General features: G+C 40.7%; 1 protein-coding gene across 3 annotated transcripts in view; it reads left to right on the forward strand.

Moving 5' to 3' along the window:
- Window positions 1-19,556, forward strand: part of LLPH (LLP homolog, long-term synaptic facilitation factor) — a 34,606-nt gene extending 15,050 nt beyond the window's left edge. For all 3 annotated transcript variants that reach the window (XM_029616212.1, XM_029616213.1, XM_029616214.1), the window contains exons 2-3: window positions 11,308-11,522; window positions 18,808-19,556. In XM_029616212.1, the coding sequence (XP_029472072.1) occupies window positions 11,308-11,522; window positions 18,808-18,959 (367 nt within the window). In that variant the 3' untranslated portion in view covers window positions 18,960-19,556. The remainder of the gene's footprint in view (window positions 1-11,307; window positions 11,523-18,807) is intronic.
- The last annotated feature ends 1,876 nt before the right edge of the window (window positions 19,557-21,432 follow it).

Genomic DNA, 21,432 nt, shown 5'->3' on the forward strand with positions numbered 1-21,432 from the left:
CATTAATACTGACATCATTAAAAAAGCGACAGGACCCTTTCTGATGACGTTTTAGGGGGTGTGTTTTTGGGGGGCGGTGTGGGTGGACTTCCGGTGATGTCATACCCGCTACGTCACAGGGGGGTGTGGCTGGGGGTTGGGGTGTGGGCGGGGTCATCCGTGACATCATGGGGGGCGGTTTGGGGGTGGGAGGGTCTCCCCATTCACTTCTATTGGGAGGGGAGGAGCATCGATGGGGTCTGGGCGGGGTCTGGGGCGGGGGCCAGGGGCGGAAGGGGTGGGGCCGGGGCAGAAGGGGTGGGGCCTGGGGCGGAAGGGGTGGGGCCTGGGGCGTGGTCGAGGGCGGGATGAGGCGGGAGGGGCGTGGCTACGCCCCCATTCACTTCTATGGGGAGTGGGCGGGGCTTAGACCGGAAGTGAATGCTGATTGGCTGCGGAAGGGGTGGGGCCTGTGGCGGAAGGGGTGTGGTTGGGGGCGTGGTCGAGGGCGGGAGGAGGCGGGAGGGGGCGTGGCTACGCCCCCATTCACTTCTATGGGGAGTGGGCGGGGCGTGGGCGGGGCTTAGACCGGAAGTGAACGCTGATTGGCTGCTGTCATCCTTATCTCACCTGTCAATCAGTTTGATTGATCGTGTACCCATTATACTACTTACCCCCAACCTAATGACCCCAGATAAACCCCTCCTGAGAATGAACAGATCTGCTAAAACCTCCCTACATATCATCCACACCATCTCCCATGGAAGAAGTTTGATCATTGAGGTGGTGGAACCCTCCCTCACCTAGAAAAAGAAAACTGGAAACAAAGGTGAAAAGCAACATAATATACATTGCCTGGAGCAAAAGGTGAAATGAGTATTGGTCACATAAGCTTGGAAAATGGAGAAACCTCCATTCTGAGAAAGATGTGAAGTCTCATCAAGTGTGAAAATTTGAAATGACAGGTACCAGCGCACCCAGGATACTGTATAGGATTTGTATAAGCGCCTATACAGTAAAATGGATTGCGCTTCATGGACGCGCGTTGGACGCGACTAGTATTTGCATGCAATTTTAATACAGTATCGAGCGGTAGGTGATCCGGACTGTGCGTGCGGCAAACGCGGGTGCGCCCGGCACTAACACACCACCTCCTACCGCTCCTTACTGTATCGGCCTGTTTCTAAGGTGGTCTTCCAATTTCATGTTAGGCAGGAAGATTATGTTCAAGAGGGTATCATGTCAGGGTGATCAATTGGATGTGAGAGAGGTTCTCCTCCTTAATTATCTGAAGATGACTAATGCCTTTCGGTTGAGGTCTGATCATCTCTTTGTTCTGTTCAGTGGCTGCAGGTGAGATGAAGCTGCTTTGAGGGTGTCTATAGTGTACTGGATATAAGAAGCAATAGGCTTGGCATACATTACCAAGGGATTGCCTGCTCCCAAAGGACTGAATGCACACATGTGCAGTGGCCGTGTGGGGGTACATTTTATATTATGTCATAGAACACTCCACACCCAATCTAGTAAAACAAAACTTAGTTTACTAAATGTTGTAACTATATGGATAATAAATCAGTAAAGTAATATCAGAATTGAATACTGTATCACAGTAAGCTGTACATAAATCAAGACCAGTAAGTAGGAAACAGACAGAAATAAAGATAGGACAACAAAGAACACTTCCTTTATATGTTCTCCTTGTATATAGGCCAATGTTTATAGAAACCTGGAAGACTCTGGGCCCAGGGATTCTGAAAAAGAACAACTCGCTTTCTGTTCCTTTCAGCTCATCCAACTAAAATAAGCAAATGCAATGCTTTACATATCCCTCTGCAAGTTAGGTGTTTCAAAGGCATTTCAGTACCAGTCTTTTGATCTCCCATTTGGTAAAAGACACCAAATGTTTTAACTAATTCTGTACTAGTCCTTAGCATTTGATCTTCCCAGGTGTTGAGACACCAGATGTCATAGCCTTTGATCTTCCCAGGGACACGAAATGTTATTTTGACACACTATCAGCACATTGGTGCCAGGAAGTCTCAGGAATGAAGGAAACAAATGGTGATTGTACAAAGGCATGACACTATCTTTGTACTTAAATTATATGTAGTATATTTATTCATACTCCTCAATTATTGGAGACTATTCTGATTCATAACTCTCTATTCGTGGTACAAAGTCTTCCAGGGATCTAGCTAGTTTGCCTAAAATGTATCCTTTCACACTCCACCCCCCCATCTCTTTGGATCAGAACAGATTTGGATGATTATTTAAGAAAAATGTGGATTTGGTGATACTTTATATCAGTGGTTCTCAACCTTTTTTCTGTCGGGACACATCTGACAGATGGTTCTCACATGCATGACACACTGACCCATGATCGTCACGGGACTAGATATAAAAGTACAGTTTGCATCCAAGGGAACCCCCTTGACCCCCAATAATGGATGTAAAGCAGAATTATAACATTCCCCATACAACTCACCCTACAAAAAAGATGTTCTGGTGTCATCTCAGTAACAGCAACTCAAACTCCTTCTACTTCCAGGCTCAATAGCCCTACTTATGAAAAGACAGCAGTTTACCACCAATGCATGTCCTCTTGAGAAAACACAACAAATACAAACGCTTACATGCTAGTAAAATATCTCATCTCAGTAACAGACACAGAACCGACCTAACATGCTCCCAGGATCTGTAGTAATGCACATAAACTAATCCGCACACAGTTACACCTGTATTATGGAATACACTCAAACAGGAGCAACCCTATCTATGAAAAGGCAACACTACAAATATTAAATCAGGTCCTAAAAACCAATACACCTCTTATTAGGAAAACAGAACTAGCAAGCAGCTATAGATCCCCACACAGAAACAATTGTAAAACTATACTAATAAGCAGAATAAATGTTTCAAAACAGCTATGAACAGAATAACATCCAACAATTAAAAACCTCATAAAAATTATTAAACGTTCTCCAAACACCAATAAAATATTTCAAAAAAGCAGACACATGACATAATATTAAATAATTAAAATGGCAGTCAATCAAGAAAAATAAACTTAAAAAGCTACCTTTACTTACCCCCTCCAGCAGCTCTCCGACTCCTGTTCTCTTCCCTGCAGGCCTTAGCACACACCAGAAACAGCAGTAGTGGCTAAGCTCTATACTCATGGTCCTCTTCCTTAGGGCCCATGTCTTTCACACACACACCATACCAGTCATGCCCCCATGACCAGTTTCTGTCTCTCACACACCAATCATCTCCCAAACAGTCTTTGACACACACACCAGTCACCTTCCTGAACAGTTTCTCTCATGCCATACACACACAGGCTTCCCACTCCCGTGTTCTACTTACATATACGGGCTTCTCAATCTCATAATCACTTTCTCTGCCTCGCACACAAACATACACCAGTCTCTCACTCCCATGCGTGTTCTCTCCACGTGCACAGGCTTCTCATTCCCATAATCACTTTCTTTCTCTTACACAAACACACACCAGTCACCTGATCTCTCTCATGCATACACACACAGGCTTCCCACTCCCATGCTCTCTCTCACATAATCCAGGCTTCTCACTCCCATGTTTCATTCACACACACCCCCCACAACACCAGGCTTCTTACTCACATGCTTTCTCACATACCCAGATTTCTCACTTCCATGCTTTTTCTCTCTCTCACACACACATCAGTCACCTCCCTGAGCAGTCACTTTCACTCTCTCTCACATATACACACACATCAGCTCTCTGACCAGTTTCTCTCAATCACACACATGCTCTCAATCAAATACATTCTCTCACTTACACACAGGTAGGCTGGCTGCTTCTCTCTTTCGCTCACTTACTTCCTCTCCCCCTTCCCCCCCCCCCCCCCCCGAGCTCAAATGGTAGCTGCAGCAGCCTCCTCCTCCAGCCCCCGCAGGCCAAGAAAGTAGAATCCCATCGGCCACGGGAGGCTCATGCTGCTGTTTCCTTTCCTGATTATCGGCTGCTTCGATTGCTCGGGGGCGATGCTGCTGCCCCTGCTGCTACTTTTCCACGCGGCACGGCTCTTTCTCCTTCCCGTGCACCGCACTGTGTATCACTTCCTGTTCTGGGTCAAGGGGGGGGGGGGGGCGCAGGCGTGGGAAGAAGGAAAGGCCAGCCGCAGGTGCCACAGCTTCTTCTAGCACCGTTGCCATTCCCACTGGGCTTGAACGTGCTGATAGCCTGGCGGCAACGTCAGCAGGGAAGGAAGAGCAGCGGGAGAGACCTGGAGCACGTGACACACCTGCCGGTGCTTGGTGACACACATGTGTCGCGACACACCGGTTGAGAAGCACTGCTTTATATTATATCAACAAGTAGATTAAATGGATTTATTTCTACTAATTTCATAGAAATTATCACGTGTGACTTACTATAGTATATGTTCGCTCTTCTGTATATGAGTTCTCAGCTCTTGATTTAAGTGGCTCTTCATATTTAGTAATGAGCATGAGACTAATAGCAAACCTTTGTAATAGTACCTTTATACACATATTATAGACTTAATATAAATATTATAATGAAAGCTTCTACAATGTGACATGCAAGTCATATGAGGTAATAGATTAATAATTTTGTTCCCTATCCTTTAATTTGTTTCCATAAAGATAAAATTTTCATCACTCAAGTTCAAGTAACTAATCAGGGGACAGTTTATAATTGTGTTCTAAATGCTTGTTAAATTAAGAATTATAGGGGTACTATCAGTAACTTCTACACAACACTAACAACCATAAGTGTTCTGAAGAGTATGGCATAGGCCTCATGGTATTATTAACAGCAAATCCAGGGCTGATCAAAGTAGCTGTTATTTCTCTTAATTGAATGATATGTTTCTGTGATTAAAGATCCAACCTTATTGTCAATTCCTATACATCATGTCTGAAAAATGTGTGCACCAAACTAAAATGTATTCATAAAACTTAATATTTAGTTTATTACTAATCTTTGACATCTGTCAACTCATTCCAGCATTCAGCAGTAGGAGAGAGCTGTTTACATTACTCTCAATCTCCTAACTCACTCTAAATAAGTGGTTTTCTTAATTCATGTCTCCACTTTGTATGTGTGACCTTGCAATGTGGCCTGTGTAGGCAGCAAAGTACCAAGCTACTTCTAGCAAAAGGAGAACTTAATCCTAAAGGGGTAGATTTTTAAAAAAAAAGGGCAATCGCGTACTTTTGTTCGCGCAGCAGGCGCAAACAAAAGTACGCAGGATTTTATAAGATACGCGCATAGCCGCGCGTATCTTATAAAATCCTGGATCGGCGCGCGCAAGGCTGCTGATTTTGGGCAGCCTGCGCGCGCCGAGCCGCACAGCCTGCCTCCGTTCCCTCCGAGGCCGCTCCGAAATCGGAGCGGCCTCGGAGGGAACTTTCTTTCACCCTCCCCCCCCCCTTACCTTTGTCCCTAGATTTACGCCTGCGAGAAGCAGATGTAAATCTACGTACGCCAGCGGTCTGCTGGCGCGCCATCATCCGACCCGGAGGCCTGGACCATGCCCCCGGGCCGGCACCACGCCCCCGGTCCCGCCCCTGAAATGCGGCGTCATCCGGCCCCACCCCCGCCACGCCCTTAAAAAAAAACCCGGGACCTACGTGCGCTGGCGGCCTATGCAAAATAGGCGCGCAGTCGCACGAGGGCCCTGCTCGCGTAAATCCAGGTGGATTTACATGAGCAGGGCTTTTAAAATCCGCCCGAAAATGTACTAGAAAAATAAATGATCATTGGAATCATACAGGACTACAAAACCTATAATTCATTTCTCATTACAAATCTGGAGATAAGTACCAAGAAGAAATGTGCAGACAAGCATATATTTTCAGTTCAGCTAGAAGGGAAAATAACTTAGTAATTTTCCTTGTCAAGGGGATATAAATGTATGTGTACAGTTAGCCATTAGGGCTAATGGTATAGGACATTCTATGATATACCAAACATGAGAGGATGTAACTAAGAAATATTAAAAGCCAATGATTTAACCTTTGGGATATTTTTTCACACTTACTAAGCATCTGCATGTTACTAAAATTATCACATCGTGATATTTGTGAATAATGATTCTAATACTAGGTATATAAAATGCAATGTAAAAAATTTAAAGCAATCAAATGAAGCATTTTGTATAGAATGTTCATACAGGTAGTCCACGAAAATAGAGATGGAACAAGAATAAACAGCATAGAAGGTCTTTTGCATTTCTACTTGGTCAGGGCTTGTGAATTCATTCTGATCATAGACAAGCAGATCTAACAAAGTCTTTCTGCAATGTACAAAGTACTTTCACTAAAGAGGAAAGGCACAGTCTATTAGTCTACTGCTCTCTCTGTAATTGGTCACATGACTTTCAATTATTACCTAAACCTCATCTAAGCTTAACTACACCTGGAGTTTAATTGACCCAGAAACTGGCCAATTTAAATAGCGAAGCATACCTCTAATCTGCCAGGAGCGTCCGCAGTATCTTCTGCCATCTGTTGCAATCTCTATTCAAGCAGTTATACACATGGTTGGCCTATTCTGACTTATGGGGGCCACCCGCTTGTCAGTGTACATAGGCTAGCTTTCTTTGTGTATTCAATGTCAGGCTTACTGCGGTCAGTGTAGCCTGCATAACAAAAGCTCTACAGGTGCAGTTATTTGGGTATGCCTCCACCCTGCGATGAAGTATGGTCTCCGGTCTGATTAGCAAGCTACACTGCCTGTGGGAGATGCTAATTATTATTTTTAGGTATCTGAAACAGTTAAACTCAGGTGTGGCATATATTTCCCCACCCACCGGTGGTATAACGGGCAAAAAAACAAAACAAACACCTGTTTAAAAAAAATCTATCCTAATTCTTTCTTACAAAGAAAAAGTACTATCTGAATGTTGGGTGAATATACAGACAGCTTATACCAGGAACACAGAGAATAGCAACTAAGGACTGATAAAACTGCATCAATTTAGACTTTATCATGTATGTGAGAAACAAAATAGTGGTATCTGCAAGTATGTATGTAACTAAATGTTAACTAAGTATATCATAAAAATATTTCATCATGATAGTTATTACATTTCAAATGGAGATATATTGCTTCAGAAAACATGAGGACAGAGCTTATGCATAAATTGTAAGCACTTCAGTCCAAAAAATGAAAGGTTGAAGGGGTCTTTCTGTTGCAAAGAATGTAATGGTTTTCCCTCCACCTGGTCATGATATGTACAGTTCTCTCAAGATAGTACTCGAAGCTTGTCCATCAGAGCAAAACCTTTGCACTCCCATCATTAAGGCAGATGCATGTGTATGAATTAATACCTGATATGAAACAAACAAAAATTCAAATTAAGTAAAAGAAACAAGTCTTTCTCTATAATTTTTGAAACAAAAAGCAATAAGATAAAGAAGTTTATCTAATCTCATATCAGATCTCTATATATAAACAGCTACAAACATCTGCTTTGTTCAAAGATCAAGGCACTCAGAAAACTCAATCTGCCATACAGGTTCTTTCACCAAATGAACAGTATCTATATTTCCTTACATGTAATAGGGATAAAAAATAAAAACTTATGAACACAATTAGTCACGTGACAGGCATTCCAATCTGTTGATTTAGGACCAGAAGAATTTTCTTTTAATCTTGTCTCCCCTTTCTTGTAGCAGGGTCTTTGCTATCAGACATACAGACTACATTGCACATCTGCCTGATGCAGAAATGAAAAAGAAAGCTTAAATAGACAAGACAGCTACTCCATTTCACACAAGTATTTACCCACCGCTTAAAGAACCAAACCTTATTAGTTTCTGTACAAATTCAATACTTGTCATGAAGAGAGATATATATTCCCTGTTTTCAATCCTGTTAGTTTGTTAGATTTCAGTTCAAATGGAATTAATCTTGCTAAATCAAAATCATTTACTGCAAATATCTTTAATTCCCCATCAATCTGTTCATACTTTTAAACTGAAAAATCAATTCATTTAAAGGAGTTTTCTCCTTTGTTTATATTTGCCTTTGAGAAACACTTTCCTGCATCCCCCTCTCGTCCCCCCCCTCCCTTTCTCTCTGCTGTTAACTCCTTAACTCCTTAACTCCCTGTGTCCTTTCAAGTTCTAAAACTTTAACACTAGGTAATTGCTTCTATGGCAATCAAATTGTCAATATCCCCAATAGAGGAGCCCCCATGTTCCCCCATAGCCTAATTCGGAATCCCTATATAATTGAAACTGGGCTGTGATTCCTGGCACTGGAGCCATTTCCTGCTCTGGGAATTGGGCAGACAGCAATTCTTCACTGCAAGGGCAATCAAACAAAAGCAAACAGTTCCTGGCATTTGCCAACATTTGCTGGAAAAGACAGTTAACAAACTCTGAAGTCAAATCAGAATTTTGACTTAATGCTATAAGTTCCTGTAAATCTGCAATGTCTATTTGGCTCAGTAATTGTGCTAGAACATTAAATTGTTTGTAACTAGCCCAGCCAGATATGCTATCAAAAACCTGGTTACCAGGAGTAGTGCTAGACTTTAAACATGATCCCAGAATTTAACATTTCAAAGGACACATTCTTTTTGTCACTTTCTGAATATGTCTAACTCTCTGGAAAACAATCAATCACTAATCCCATCCCCAATATGGTGTTGCAATGACATATGTATATAATATTGTTTGTGATGCCAAATGTGCTCTGTGGCCGTGTGAGGGTATATTTTATATTATGTCATAAAACATTCTACACACAATCTAGTAAAGCAAAACTTAGTTTACTAAATGTAAATATATGGATAATAAATCAGCAAAGTAATATCAAAATTGAATACAGTATCACAGTAAGCTGTACATAAATCAATGTAGGTAAATAGGAGACAGAAATAAAGATAGGACAACAGAGAACACATCCCTTCTACATCATCCTTGTATATAAGCCAGTGTTTATAGAAACCTAGAAGACTTGGGCCTGGGGACTCTGAAAAAGAACTTGCTCTCTGTTCCTTTCAGCTCCTCCAACTGAAATAAGCAAATGTAATGCCTTATATATCCCTCTGCAAGTTGTATTTCAGAGGCATTTCAGTACCAGTCTTTTGATACCAAAAGTTTTAACTCATTATCAGCTTGTTGGTATCCGTACTAAACATGTGGATAAAGGTGAACCGGTAGATGTTAGTGTACTTGGATTTTCAGAAGGCATTTAATAAAGTTCCTCATGAGAGGCTTCTAGGAAAAGTAAAAAGTCATGGGATAGGTGGTGATGTCCTTTCGTGGATTACAAATTGGCTAAAAGACAGGAAACAGAGTACGATTAAATGGACAATTTTCTCAGTGGACGGGAGTGGGCAGTGGAGTGCCTCAGGGATCTGTATTGGGACCTGTACTTTTCAATATATATTTGTAAATGATCTGGAAAGAAATACGACAAGTGAGGTAATCAAATTTGCAGATACAAAATTGTTCAGAGTAGTTAAATCACAAGCAGATTGTGATAAATTGCAGGAAGACCTTGTGAGACTGGAAAATTGGGCATCCAAATGGCAGATGAAATTTTGTGGATAAGTGCAAGGTGATGCATATAGGGAAAAATAACCCATGCTATAGTTACACGATATTAGGTTCCATATTAGGTGCTACCACCCAAGAAAGAGATCTAGGCATCAGTGTTCAGTGTGCTGTGGCAGTCAAAAAAGCAAACAGAATGTTGGGAATTATTAGAAAGGAAATGGTGAATAAAACGGAAAATGTCATAAAGCCTCTGTATCGCTCCATGGTGAGACCGCACCTTGAATACTGTGTACAATTCTGGTTCCTGCAACTCAAAAAAGATATAGTTGCGATGGAGAAGGTACAGAGAAGGGTGACCAAAATACGGGGAATGGAACAGCTCCCCTATGAGTAAAGACTAAAGAGGTTAGGACTTTTCAGCTTGGAGAAGAGACAGCTGAGGGAGGGGGGGGGGGGGAGATTAAAATCATGAGAGGTCTAGAATGGGTAGATGTAATCAGTTATTACTCTTTCGGATAATAGAAAGTCTAGGGGGCATTCCATGAAGTTAGCCCGTGGCACATTTAAAACTAATCGGAGAAAGTTCATTTTCACTCAACACACAATTTAAACTCTGGAATTTGTTGCCAGAGGATGTAGTTAGTGCAGTTAGTATAGCTGTGTTTAAAAAAGGATTGGATAAGTTCTTGGAGGAGAAGTCCATTACCTGCTATTAATTAAGTTGACATAGAAAATAGCCACTGCTATTACTAGCAAAGGTAACATGGAATAGACTTAGTTTTTGGGCACTTGCCAGGTTCTTATGGCCTGGATTGGCCACTGTTGGAAACAGGATGCTGGGCTTGATGGACCTTTGGTCTGACCCACTATGGCATGTTGTTATGTTCTTACTAGTCTTTAGCATTTGATCTTCCCAGGTGTTAGTTCATTGGTGCCAGGAAGTCTCAGGAATGAAGGGAACAAATGGTGATAGTGTCATGCCTTTGTACAATCTTTGTACTTAAATTATATGCAATATATTGAATCCTACTCCATCATTGGAGTCTCTTCTGATCCATAGCTCTCTCTTCGCGGTACACAGTCTTCTGGGGTTCTAGCTAGCTTACCTGAAATTATCCTTTCACAACTTATTACTGGAGCACAGACATCATCGTGGGTGGAGATTTATTTGATTTCTCTGGTGTCATGGGCTTCCTTGCAGTCCTTCTCAAAACATTTATTGGATTGATGTTCAGGTCAGAGAAGACATAGTCTTTGGCTCTGGTGTATTGTGAGCAGGTTTGGCAAGGTCTCACCCGATTAAGGATTAATTTGGATAAATCCCATGTGTCTGGACTGGTCAGTCTGGATGAAGAAGAAAGAGAATTTTAGTTTTACCTGATAATTTTCTTTCCTAGAGGACCCTCCCAAATTACCAGAGTGTTTTGATATTTTTAGCTGTGGGTATGGATGCAGAGCAGAAGTTTGCCTACAGTTCAGATACTTATATATAGTTGGTTGACTGCAGTTGCTTAATTACATAACTTTAGGCTCTCTTGGTTGGGGGAACCTCATGTTGTTTGGTCTTCCCTGGTAAGCTCTTGGGTAGGGGGGGAAATTTTGCAATTTCTTAGTTTGTAAGATTAAATACTGGCAGGCAGAGGTGAGCATAGGATCCTATATAGGGTAATGCTTGCAGACTCGTTCTCGGTCTCCATCTGCTGGTAAAGGAGGATAAACCCATGCATTACATGGGTCTGGCTGGACTTAAGGAAATGAAGTTTTCAGGTAAAACTAAATTTCTCCTTTTTCTGTCATCTCTTAGAGATAAAATGGCAAAAAGCTTAAGGAGTAAATGGAAGAGGAAGATGCGAGCAGAGAAGAGGAAGAAGAAAGCACCAAAAGAACTGGCACGCCTTAAAAATATTCTAGCACAAGGCAATAGCGATGTTTCAATGAGTGATGTTAAAGAGATTGCAACTATTGTGACACCTGAAAAACTCAAAGAAAAAATGGAGGTGGATATGAAAATGCAAGATGGTAAGATTTTTTTTTTTTCACTTTGCTTTTACATTTGAAATGCTGATATATTAGACATCCTTAACAAAAAGTCCAAAGTAACAAAAGGGAGATAATCTGTCAAAAAAAATCCAAATTAATCAACCCCTTTCAAAATATTTAACATAAATACGAATACCAAAAGAATTGCCAAATGTTATTGAAAAAGAACCATCATAATGAGCCTGCTAGGTTATTCTCATTTCAGGAAGAACCTGTGTTTAAGCACTATATATAATTCTAGGTCTTGGCTGATTGTCTACATATAGTCAGTTTTTAGTATTTTATCACTTGCATTTAAAAATAATTCAGATGATGCTTATCCCCTGTATTCTTCTTGTCAACCCTGACACACAACTGTTTGAATTTAAATTCTGTTTCAGGGGAATAGATGAAAAATGTCTTATTTATGGCATCCATTAGTTATTTAGAAACATGAAGGTAGAAAAAGACCGTATGGCCCATCCGTCCAACTAATTTAGCATCACTTCCTTAGAGACCCCCCTGTATTTGTCCCATGCTTTCTTGAAGTCAGATACTATTGTTTCTCTCCCCAACCTCCACTGGGAGGCTGTTCCATGCATCTCTCACCCTCTCTGTAAAGAAATATTCCCTAAGATTACACCTGAATCTATCCCTTTCACCCTCATCTCAGGACTCCTCGTTCTAGAGCCTCATTTCCATTAAAAAAAAGTTCACCCCCGGTGTATGGAAACCTTTGCGATATTTGAATGTCTCTTATCATATCTCTCCTATCTCGCCTTTCCTCTAGGTTATGCATGTTTAGATCTTTAAGTCTATCTCCATATGTTTTAGAACACACACCACTGACCATTTTAGTATCTACACTCTGGACCGATTCCATCCTATTTATATCTTTTTGAAGGTGCAGTCTCCAGGATTGTTTACAGCATTCCAAGTGAGGTCTTACCAGGGACACATACAGGGGCAATATCACCTCCCATTTTCTGCTGACTGTTACTCTCCCTATGCAGCCAAGCATCTTTCTGGCTTTTACTGTCACTTTATCTACCTGTTAGCCACCTTAAGATGACATGGCAAAGACCATTGCCTGTTCATGGAAAGGTGAAGGAAAGGTTCTGCCATATAGATAACTTCAATGTTTGGCTCAAAGCATGGTGTAAGTCAAGTAGTTTTGGTTACATTGGTGGATGGGGCTGTGTATGGAACAGTAAAAGGTTATACTGTAAGGATGGTCTACATTTGACTTTGGCCAGAAAGAGGATGCGAAGTGAGAAATTCAGAGCATATACTGTGAGGCATTTAAACTAGAAGGCAGGGGTGGCTGGTGAAATTGCCATGTCACCTTCCTCCCCCCAGCAAGACAGGAATTGGGAGAAGAAAACAGTCACTCAGCTCAGAATAGCAGAAACGATGACTAAGAAGAGCAGCAATCCTAGGGAGATGAGCTGGAAAGCTATGACCACACATGCTCGTAGTCTGAGCAAAAAAAATCCCAGACCTGCAGGCCTTAATGGTGGAAGCAGTTTTGGACATAGTTGCTGTTTTAAAGAGTCCTGGTTCACGGAGTCTCATGATTGGGATACAGCCATACCGGGCTATAACTTGTTAAGGAAGGAAAGAGAGGACAGAAAAGGGGGAGGAGTAACTCTTTATGTCCAAGCAACTGAACTGCCAGGAATGTGGGGTAGAGAAAAAGCATTATGGGCTGTCCTAAAAATAGATGGTTCATCCATTTTTACTAGAGTGGTTTACAGGCCTCCATCTCAAATGGAAGAAGTAGACAGATCTAGTTGAAGACATCCAAAAGGTGGGAAAGAAGGGGGAAGTGTTGATCCCAGTGGGATCCATCACAGATACCTCTTAAACCAGGAAGCATAAAACATAATTATGCAGAATGCAATCCACAGAGTACAGACACCTCAGCACAACAGAGGCTATTACTTCCCAATATTTCTTCATCTCAAAGAAAGGGGAGCCTCTGTCCAATTTTGGACCTTTGTTCTTTCAAGTATCTCCACAAAGAAAAATTCAAAATGATATCCCTAAAATCCATACTTCCATTCATACAACCTAATGATTTGATGTGTTCCCTGGATCTGAAGGATGCTTACAATCCTATTCAAATCCACCCTTCTTATTGGCGATCCCTGTGTTTCAAAATAGGACCAGATCAATACCAATTCAAGGTACTCCGCTCATTTGCCTCAAGCGTCTTCACAAAGTGCCTAGCGGTGGCTGTGGCTCACCTGCAAAGGAAGGGAATATGAAAATTTCCTTACCTAGACAACTGGCTAATAGTATCTCTGAATTTGGAAAGTCTTCAGATACACCTAACATACAATCCAGTGTCTCAAAAATCTGGGATTTCTAATAAATTACAAATAGTTTACACTTGCTCATTGGTGCAAGAATAAACACACTCCTTTCGAAAACATTCCTTCCCATCAACAGAGCCCAGATGTTACTCTCTCTGTCGTCAACTGCATCAGCAGTCTCACTCAACAGAATGCTGAATACTAGTGTTGCTGGAAACTGGACTACACATGTGTCAAATACAGTCGGGTTAGAAATCCAATTGTCACAATGCAGACATCCCATGTCCACCAGAGTGATAATACAATCCATGAAAATGGAAATGGCATGGTGGCTAAAGTCAACAGTTTTGATCAGTGAAACCCCTTCAGAATCCACCTCATCAACATGAGGATGGTGAGTCCATTTACTCTAGTACAAGACACAGGGCCTATGCTCTCCACAAGAAAGAAACTTCCAGATCAGTCTGCTGGAACTTGGAGTAATAAAAAAAAAAATGCTATTCACACATTCTGTCATATTTCAAAATAAATGTGTGATGATTCACACGAACGATCTAAATAGCCATGTTTTACATAAAACAAGCAATGAGGGTCCGGTTCCTGGATATTATGCGAAGAAGCGGTAAACATCTTGGAATGGGAAGACACACATGCTATCACACTTAAAGCAACCTACTTGCCGGGAATAACGAATACAGAGGCCGACAGACTCAGCAAATCTTCCATCCTCATGCATGGTTCCTTGATCAGAGGATAGCAAATGACGACTTATTTCATCACTGGGGCCTACCATGGATAGTCCTATTTGCAACAGAACACAACAGGAAGGTGAAAAAATTCTGCTCCATTCACCTATTTCCATTCAGGAAATCTCAGGATGCATTCCTGCTCTCCCGGTCAGCGAACCTAGTCCAATTCTACTGATTGCATGAAAAGTCCAAAAGTGCATTCAAGACGGAATGATCCTAATGACACCAGCATGGCCAAGACAACAGTGGTATGCCTATCTAGTACAACTTTCAGTTCAAGCCCCAGTATTCCTAGGCAACAATGCAGATTTCGGAATTCACGAAGGGGGAACTTTACTCCATCCATTACAGTCCTCCCTCTGACGGCATGGATGTTGAATGGAAGGCGTTAAATTTAATTTTTATATCACATTCTATTCAAGATATTTCCACCAGGAATCTTTCCACGCAAGTGGTATAATAACACTATTGACCCTTTCACTTGTACACCTGAGAAATTGTCATAGCTTCACATGTTATATGAAACAGGCCTCGCAACTTCTTCATTAAGAGTGTATCTTAGTGCTATTGCAGCATATCACACTGGAAAAGATGGACTTTCCATTTCCACTCTCCCTCTTATATCCTGTTTCATGAAGATTCGTCTTCGAATTCGACTTCTGGGTACCTTGGGACATTAATGTCATTTAAAGAAAATTTCTAACTTCCCCTTTTGAACCTATGGATTCGGTATCTTTAAAATATCTCACATGGAAGGTTTTATTCCTGGTAACAGTGACATCAACAAGAAAAGTAAGTGAGCTTCAAGCATTGGTCCATTTTTCTTAATACTTACAATTTTACCATGACAAAGTGGAACTTCAAACTCATCCAAAATTTCTGCCAAAGATAAGGCTTATTTGAGGTCAAAAACAAATATTGCCCTACTTACTTTTTTTTCTCTAAACCATACAGTAATAAAAGAGAAAAAAACACTGCACGCTTTGGACTGCAAACAGGCTTTAGCCTATTACAAATGCCAAACCCAGGGTCACAGGCGCACTTCTCAAATATTTGTCCTTTTTATAATCCAAATTCCTTAGGAACAGCACTAACAAAAAGAACCTTGTCTAACTGGATAACCCAGTGTGTTCAATTTTGCTATAATGCAAATTCTACACACTGACAGGACTAATAAGAGCACATCAAGTGAGAGCAGCCACTTCTTCTATTGCCCATCTTCATGAAGGTCCAATTGAGGACATTTGCAAAGCAGCAACATGGTCATCAGTTCATACTTTCATGTTCCACTATTGTCTAGACCAGCTATCAGCCTCTAACAGTTCAGTGGACATAGCAGTCTTAAGATACATGACAGACAGTTGATGGGCTCCACGAGAAGTCCAGGTTGTAAAAAAGAAAAACAGATGCTAGAAGCACATGCCGATCATAACTTCACAGCAACCCTAAGCTTAGGACTCCCAGAAAGCATGGCTATTCAGCCTGCTTATTGACAGAAAAAAAGCAAATTTGCTTACCGTAAACGGTGTTTTCTGAGAGAGGATGATTTAGCCATGCAGCCCCACCCTCCCCCGGACAGCCTTCCATACTTGGCATATACAAGTTGCTTTATTATGAACTAAGGAGAATTGAAGAAACACATGGGAACAGCTGTGCATGCTTGGGAGAGCAAAGCTCTGTAAGCTTGAAAAGATGGCTCCGCCCCGTGCAGTCTGACATCACCCAGAAAGCATGGCTAAATCATCCTATCATCTATGGAAAACACTGTTTACAATAAGCAAACTTGCTTATTTTCTGTTATTCTCCATTCCTTTTTGGATCATTCCTAACATTCTATTTGCTTTTTTGACCACTACCACACACCAATCAGAGGATTTCAACGTATTGTCCACAAGGATTTCAAGGTCCTTTTCCTGGGTATTGACTCCCAATAGAGAACCCAGCATCATGTATCTCTAGTTGGGATTATTTTCCCTATGTGTATTACTCTGCACTTTTCTACAGAAAATATCTGCTGTTGAGTTGCCAGTCTCCTAATCTCATCAGTCCTTATGCTATTTCCTACAATCTGCTGCTGTTTTAGCAAATTTGAATAATTTTGTGTCCCCTGCAAATTTGATCACCTCACTCATGTTTCCCTTTTTGTAAATCAATTATGAATAATCATGCCTAGTACATATAGCTGTACCCCTCCTTCCCTGATTCTACCCTTTGTTGATGTAATATAATGAAATACTGTAAGTTTTTCAATCTGTTGTTTTTCTACTGTTATAGTTCTTCACTCTGTTCTCTCTCTTCCACCCTTCTTTCTCCTTCACCCCTCCCTGTCTCGATCGACTCTCCCGTTCTCGCCTGCTCCAGCCCCCTGTCTCCCTGTTCATTGTAATTCCTCCTTCTCAGAGTTAATTGTAAACTGGCGTGATGTGTCTTACGAACGTTGGTATATTAAAAAGCTATTAAATAAATAAAAATAAATAAATATGTTGAACATCACAGGACCCAAAACCGATCCCTTTGATAGTCTACTAACTATCTATATCCATTTGGAAAACTGCCCACTTAGTTCTACCCTCTGTTTCCGGTCTCTTCACCAGTTATCAATCCATAATAGAACACTACCTCCTATCCCATGACTTTGTAACTTCCTGAGGAGTCTCTCTCATGGGGCTTTTTATCAAAAGCCTTCTGAAATTCCAAATACACTACAACAACTGGATCATCTTCATCTGCATGTTTATTTTCACCTTTAAAAAAAATTCTTAAAGATTGGTATGACAATACTTCCCCTTGCTAAAACCAACTTGACTCTTCCCCATTAGGCCATGTCTGTCTATATGGCCATTGATTTTGTTTTTAAAAATGGCTTCTACTATTTTGCCCAGCACTGAACTTAGGCTCACAGTCTGAAGTTTCCCAGATCACCCCTGGAGCCCTTTTTGAAAATCAATGCCCTGTTGGCCACCTTTCAGTCTTCACCAGTTGTAGCTGTTGTAAATGAAAGGTTACAGATTATTAGTAACAGGATATAAATTTCATATTCCAGTTCTTTTAGATCTCTAGGGTGGATAGTATGTGGTCCAGCTGATTTGTTACTCTTTTTAGTTTCTCTCTCTCTAATCTATTACAGTATCTGTGACAATTGAGGATTTGTTTTAGTTGCTCAATCTCCACCATTAAATGTTTCAGGTGGGGGCTTGTTCCCAACATTCTCCTCCGTAAAGACCAAGGCAAAGAATTAATTCAGTTTTTCTGCTATTTCCTTGTCCTCCCTGAGCACCCCTTTATTGTCCCTCAGTCATCTAGCAGCCCAACTGTTTGTCTCTCGCAGGCTTTTAACTTCAAATGTACTTGAAAAAATGTTTAGTTTTTGCCTCACTTGCAAGCTTCTTCTCAGTCTCTCTTGGCTGGTCTAGCTACTGTTTTACACCTAACTTGCTTATGCTCTTGCCTATTTTCTATCATTTGAATCTTCTTTCCATATAATGCTGTGACCCAGAAGAGGATGTTTCTGGTGGAGAGTAGAGTTAGGGAAGAGGGGGGAAAAACTGCAGTATGAAGTAGGGAGAATTCAGGAGAGAGCAGCAGCATGGAGAGATGGGAAGAGTGAGAGTTAGCAGTACTGGGAAGATGGGAAGGAAGGTAGGTTGGGTGGAGAGCTGTGGCTCAGAGCAGTGGGATTAAAGAAGAATAGAGAGCATCAGGGCCTTGTTGGGGACAGAGAAGATAACAATGATACAGGGAAGCATTTAGAAAGGACATGTGCAATGGGAAAGGAGCTGTTGTAGGGACCAGCAGTACTGGCCTTGGTTCCACACTGCAAACTTGCTGCTACCACACTTAAAACTGCAGCAAAAGAGAAAAGGTGATGAGGAAGTGGGCTATCTGGCAGCGGTCCAGATGGGCACTTGCTAGCTTCCACTCCTCATCTGCTTTGAGTGGTAGTAATATTGATTTTTTAAATTACTAAGCAGTAATTTAGAAGTATTTTGTGTCACAAGAAAAAACTAATATTTGTTACAATTCCAGGACACTTGCAGTCTGGTAGAGAGATCCCTAGTGGCAAAATCATCTTTACAATTCACATTCTTCGCAGAGGGGGTCCCAAGGATTGAAGAGTTACAGAAACTGAATTGCCCTCTCACTACTAGATTATAGTAGCCTTCCCAAAGTACAAAGTATTTTTTATTCTTCTAAAATTATTTTTCTACATACTCTTAGATATTGGAAAGATGGATATTGATAGCAAAAGGAATAAGAAAAGTCTTCTAAATGAGCATGGACAGTACCCAGGATGGATGAATCCACGGCAAAGGAAGAAGCTTAAAGCACAACGGAAAAAGAAAAAAAACAAGCCCAAAGCACTAAAGTAATTAACTTGATGGATTGTGATGAGAGCAAAGACAGAGCTGTTTCTGGGAGAAGGGCCCATGCTCTCTGCAGTAGTCTCGCGCTTCAAAACCCAAATGAAAAAAATGCATCAAAGCAAAGATCTGCTTAGCAATTATTTAATAAAAGCAACTAATGCACATTTATTGATAGCTTTGTTAGGTGCTTGGAGAAGATTTTCTTGCCACCTATTATAGGCTTAAAAATTAGATGTAGTACTGTGTATAACTGTATTCAATAAAGTGTGTACATTTTATTAATTTTCTATGCTTAAGTCTGCAACTCATGTTTTTTCTAAATTGATAACTTTGCTGTCAGAATTTCTTGTGCTAAACATTAAATTTTGTATAATGATGGCATACAACAGTGGGATGTGTACATTATTTTCATAAGATACTGTCAATTGAACATTTAAGTATTAAAATGAATGTGTGAAAAATAATTATACACTAATTGAAATTTCAGCATAAACAGTATATTTCCTTTGAGTAAATGGCACCTTTTTATTCTGGTGTAGCTTTTAGCAGAGTAAATGGAGTAATTCAGATTTCTGTGAGAAAAATAAACATATCAAATAATTATTTCCATTTTAAAGAAGTAATGTTTGTCACTTTTACTTTGTGTAGTTTCCTTAATTGTATTGCTCTAATCTGTTGGGGTAAGACAGACCAGTAAGCTCCTCACCTGATTGTTACCACTTTTGTGAGGGGAATTAGCTATAAAGGTGGCAACAATGTCAAAATATGCAATTGGAACTTGCAAATGAAAGCAAATAATTCTTGGAGATCATAAAATCACCAGGATAGGTAATATTTTATTATAAGGATTATGCATACTACCACGTGCAACACTAATCAGATTGCAAAATATCTAAATTTTGGTATGACATTCAGTAGAGAGAGACTATATAAACAGAAAGCAAGGCTCTGCTACTTATCCTTGCAAGTAATACCACTGGACTTACTGCCAGTTAACCAAACACCACTTTGAGATCAGATTAGTCTGCACCCATACTTCATGATGGTAATGAGGGCAGCTCCTTGAAACTTCATCTTGTTCTCTGTCCTGGATAGAAAGTGTAACTTTCTATCCAGGATGTGTTTTGACTTCATTAAGAGATGTATCTGCCATTGTTTTGGTAAAAGAGGAGAAAATCAGAAGTGTAGCTTTACAGGATCTATAACAGTTTTAGCAAATAATGGGTTCTTGGCTTTTTTTTTTTTTTTTTAAATTAAAGATTTGTATTGAGGGTCAAACAAACAATTAACAAAAAGATTATATATACTGTAAGAACAAATAGCTGACTCATTTTTACATAGGAAAAAATAACCCCTTCTCCCTCCCCCTATGAGCTCATTACCATCATGAGACATTAAACAGTCATCTTTTAACACGATCTAAAATTAAACTTGACGGAGGGATCAATAATAATCAGTTCCAGTCTAAAGTGTCAAAATGATTCAACTAGTGCTGTCTTTCTCCCATTGTAAGTATAGTCCTCCTACTTCTTGAAACCTTAATATTCTCTTATGAAGTTCAGCTGAGATAGCAGCCATTCCACAGTAAGAGTGTACTTAGTGTTGGACACTTTGTAAGGATTGGATTCTATTCGATTTCCAATAGAGTGCTATAGATATTCTAGCTGAGATGAAAACTTGCTGACAAAATTGTGTCAGGTGTTTCGTCAATGTGGGATATTGAGCAGTACCTTCCCATAACTCCACCAGATAAGGAAGAAGGTGCCTGTATATCCACAATCCCTCCAACAAAAGGCTGTGGTAGAGGGATATCTACAATGTAAAGTGTAAGGAGTAAGGTACCATCTAGTATCTTATAACAGTTTTCTTGCAGCGCTGTAGAGCTAGAGCATCTGTGGACCGATTCGTATACCTGGTCCCATGTCTCTGAGGTACAGGTCTGATCCAGATCTGCTTCCCAGGCAGTAACATGTGGGTAGGTTTGCTTAGTGGGTGCATTTAGTATTGTGTATATTTTAGAGATCATACCTCTTTTTCTGTCGGCATCCTCACACTAATGTTCAAACAATGTTTTCCCTCGATTTAAAAAAAAAAGCGTTATCGCAGGCATTCGCAAGAAGTGCCAAATTTGGTAACCAGTCAAAAAGTCATGATTAGGTAAATGGTAAGTTGCCTGCATGTCCTTCCATGTCAGGAGGGAGCCTCCAGTCAGCAAATGCTTCACTCTGGTAAGTCTTCTCTGTTGCCATTCCCTAAAGGATTTGTTAAGTCTTCCTATAGGGAATAAACAATTGTGAAAGAGCTGGGTAAGATACAAGTATTCCCTGCTGCCTACCAGCCGTGTCCACCACCAGTACCATGCCTGCCAAGTGGGTTCTAAAGAGGTTGGTAATTCACTGTTTGAGATCAGGTATTATGTGGCTGTCGGGGCATACCTCCAACAATAGTTTCCTCAAACCCACTGTTTCAGATGAATTTC

Source organism: Rhinatrema bivittatum, chromosome 9, assembly GCF_901001135.1.
Source record: "Rhinatrema bivittatum chromosome 9, aRhiBiv1.1, whole genome shotgun sequence".
In the NCBI taxonomy this organism is placed as follows: Eukaryota; Metazoa; Chordata; class Amphibia; order Gymnophiona; family Rhinatrematidae; genus Rhinatrema; species Rhinatrema bivittatum.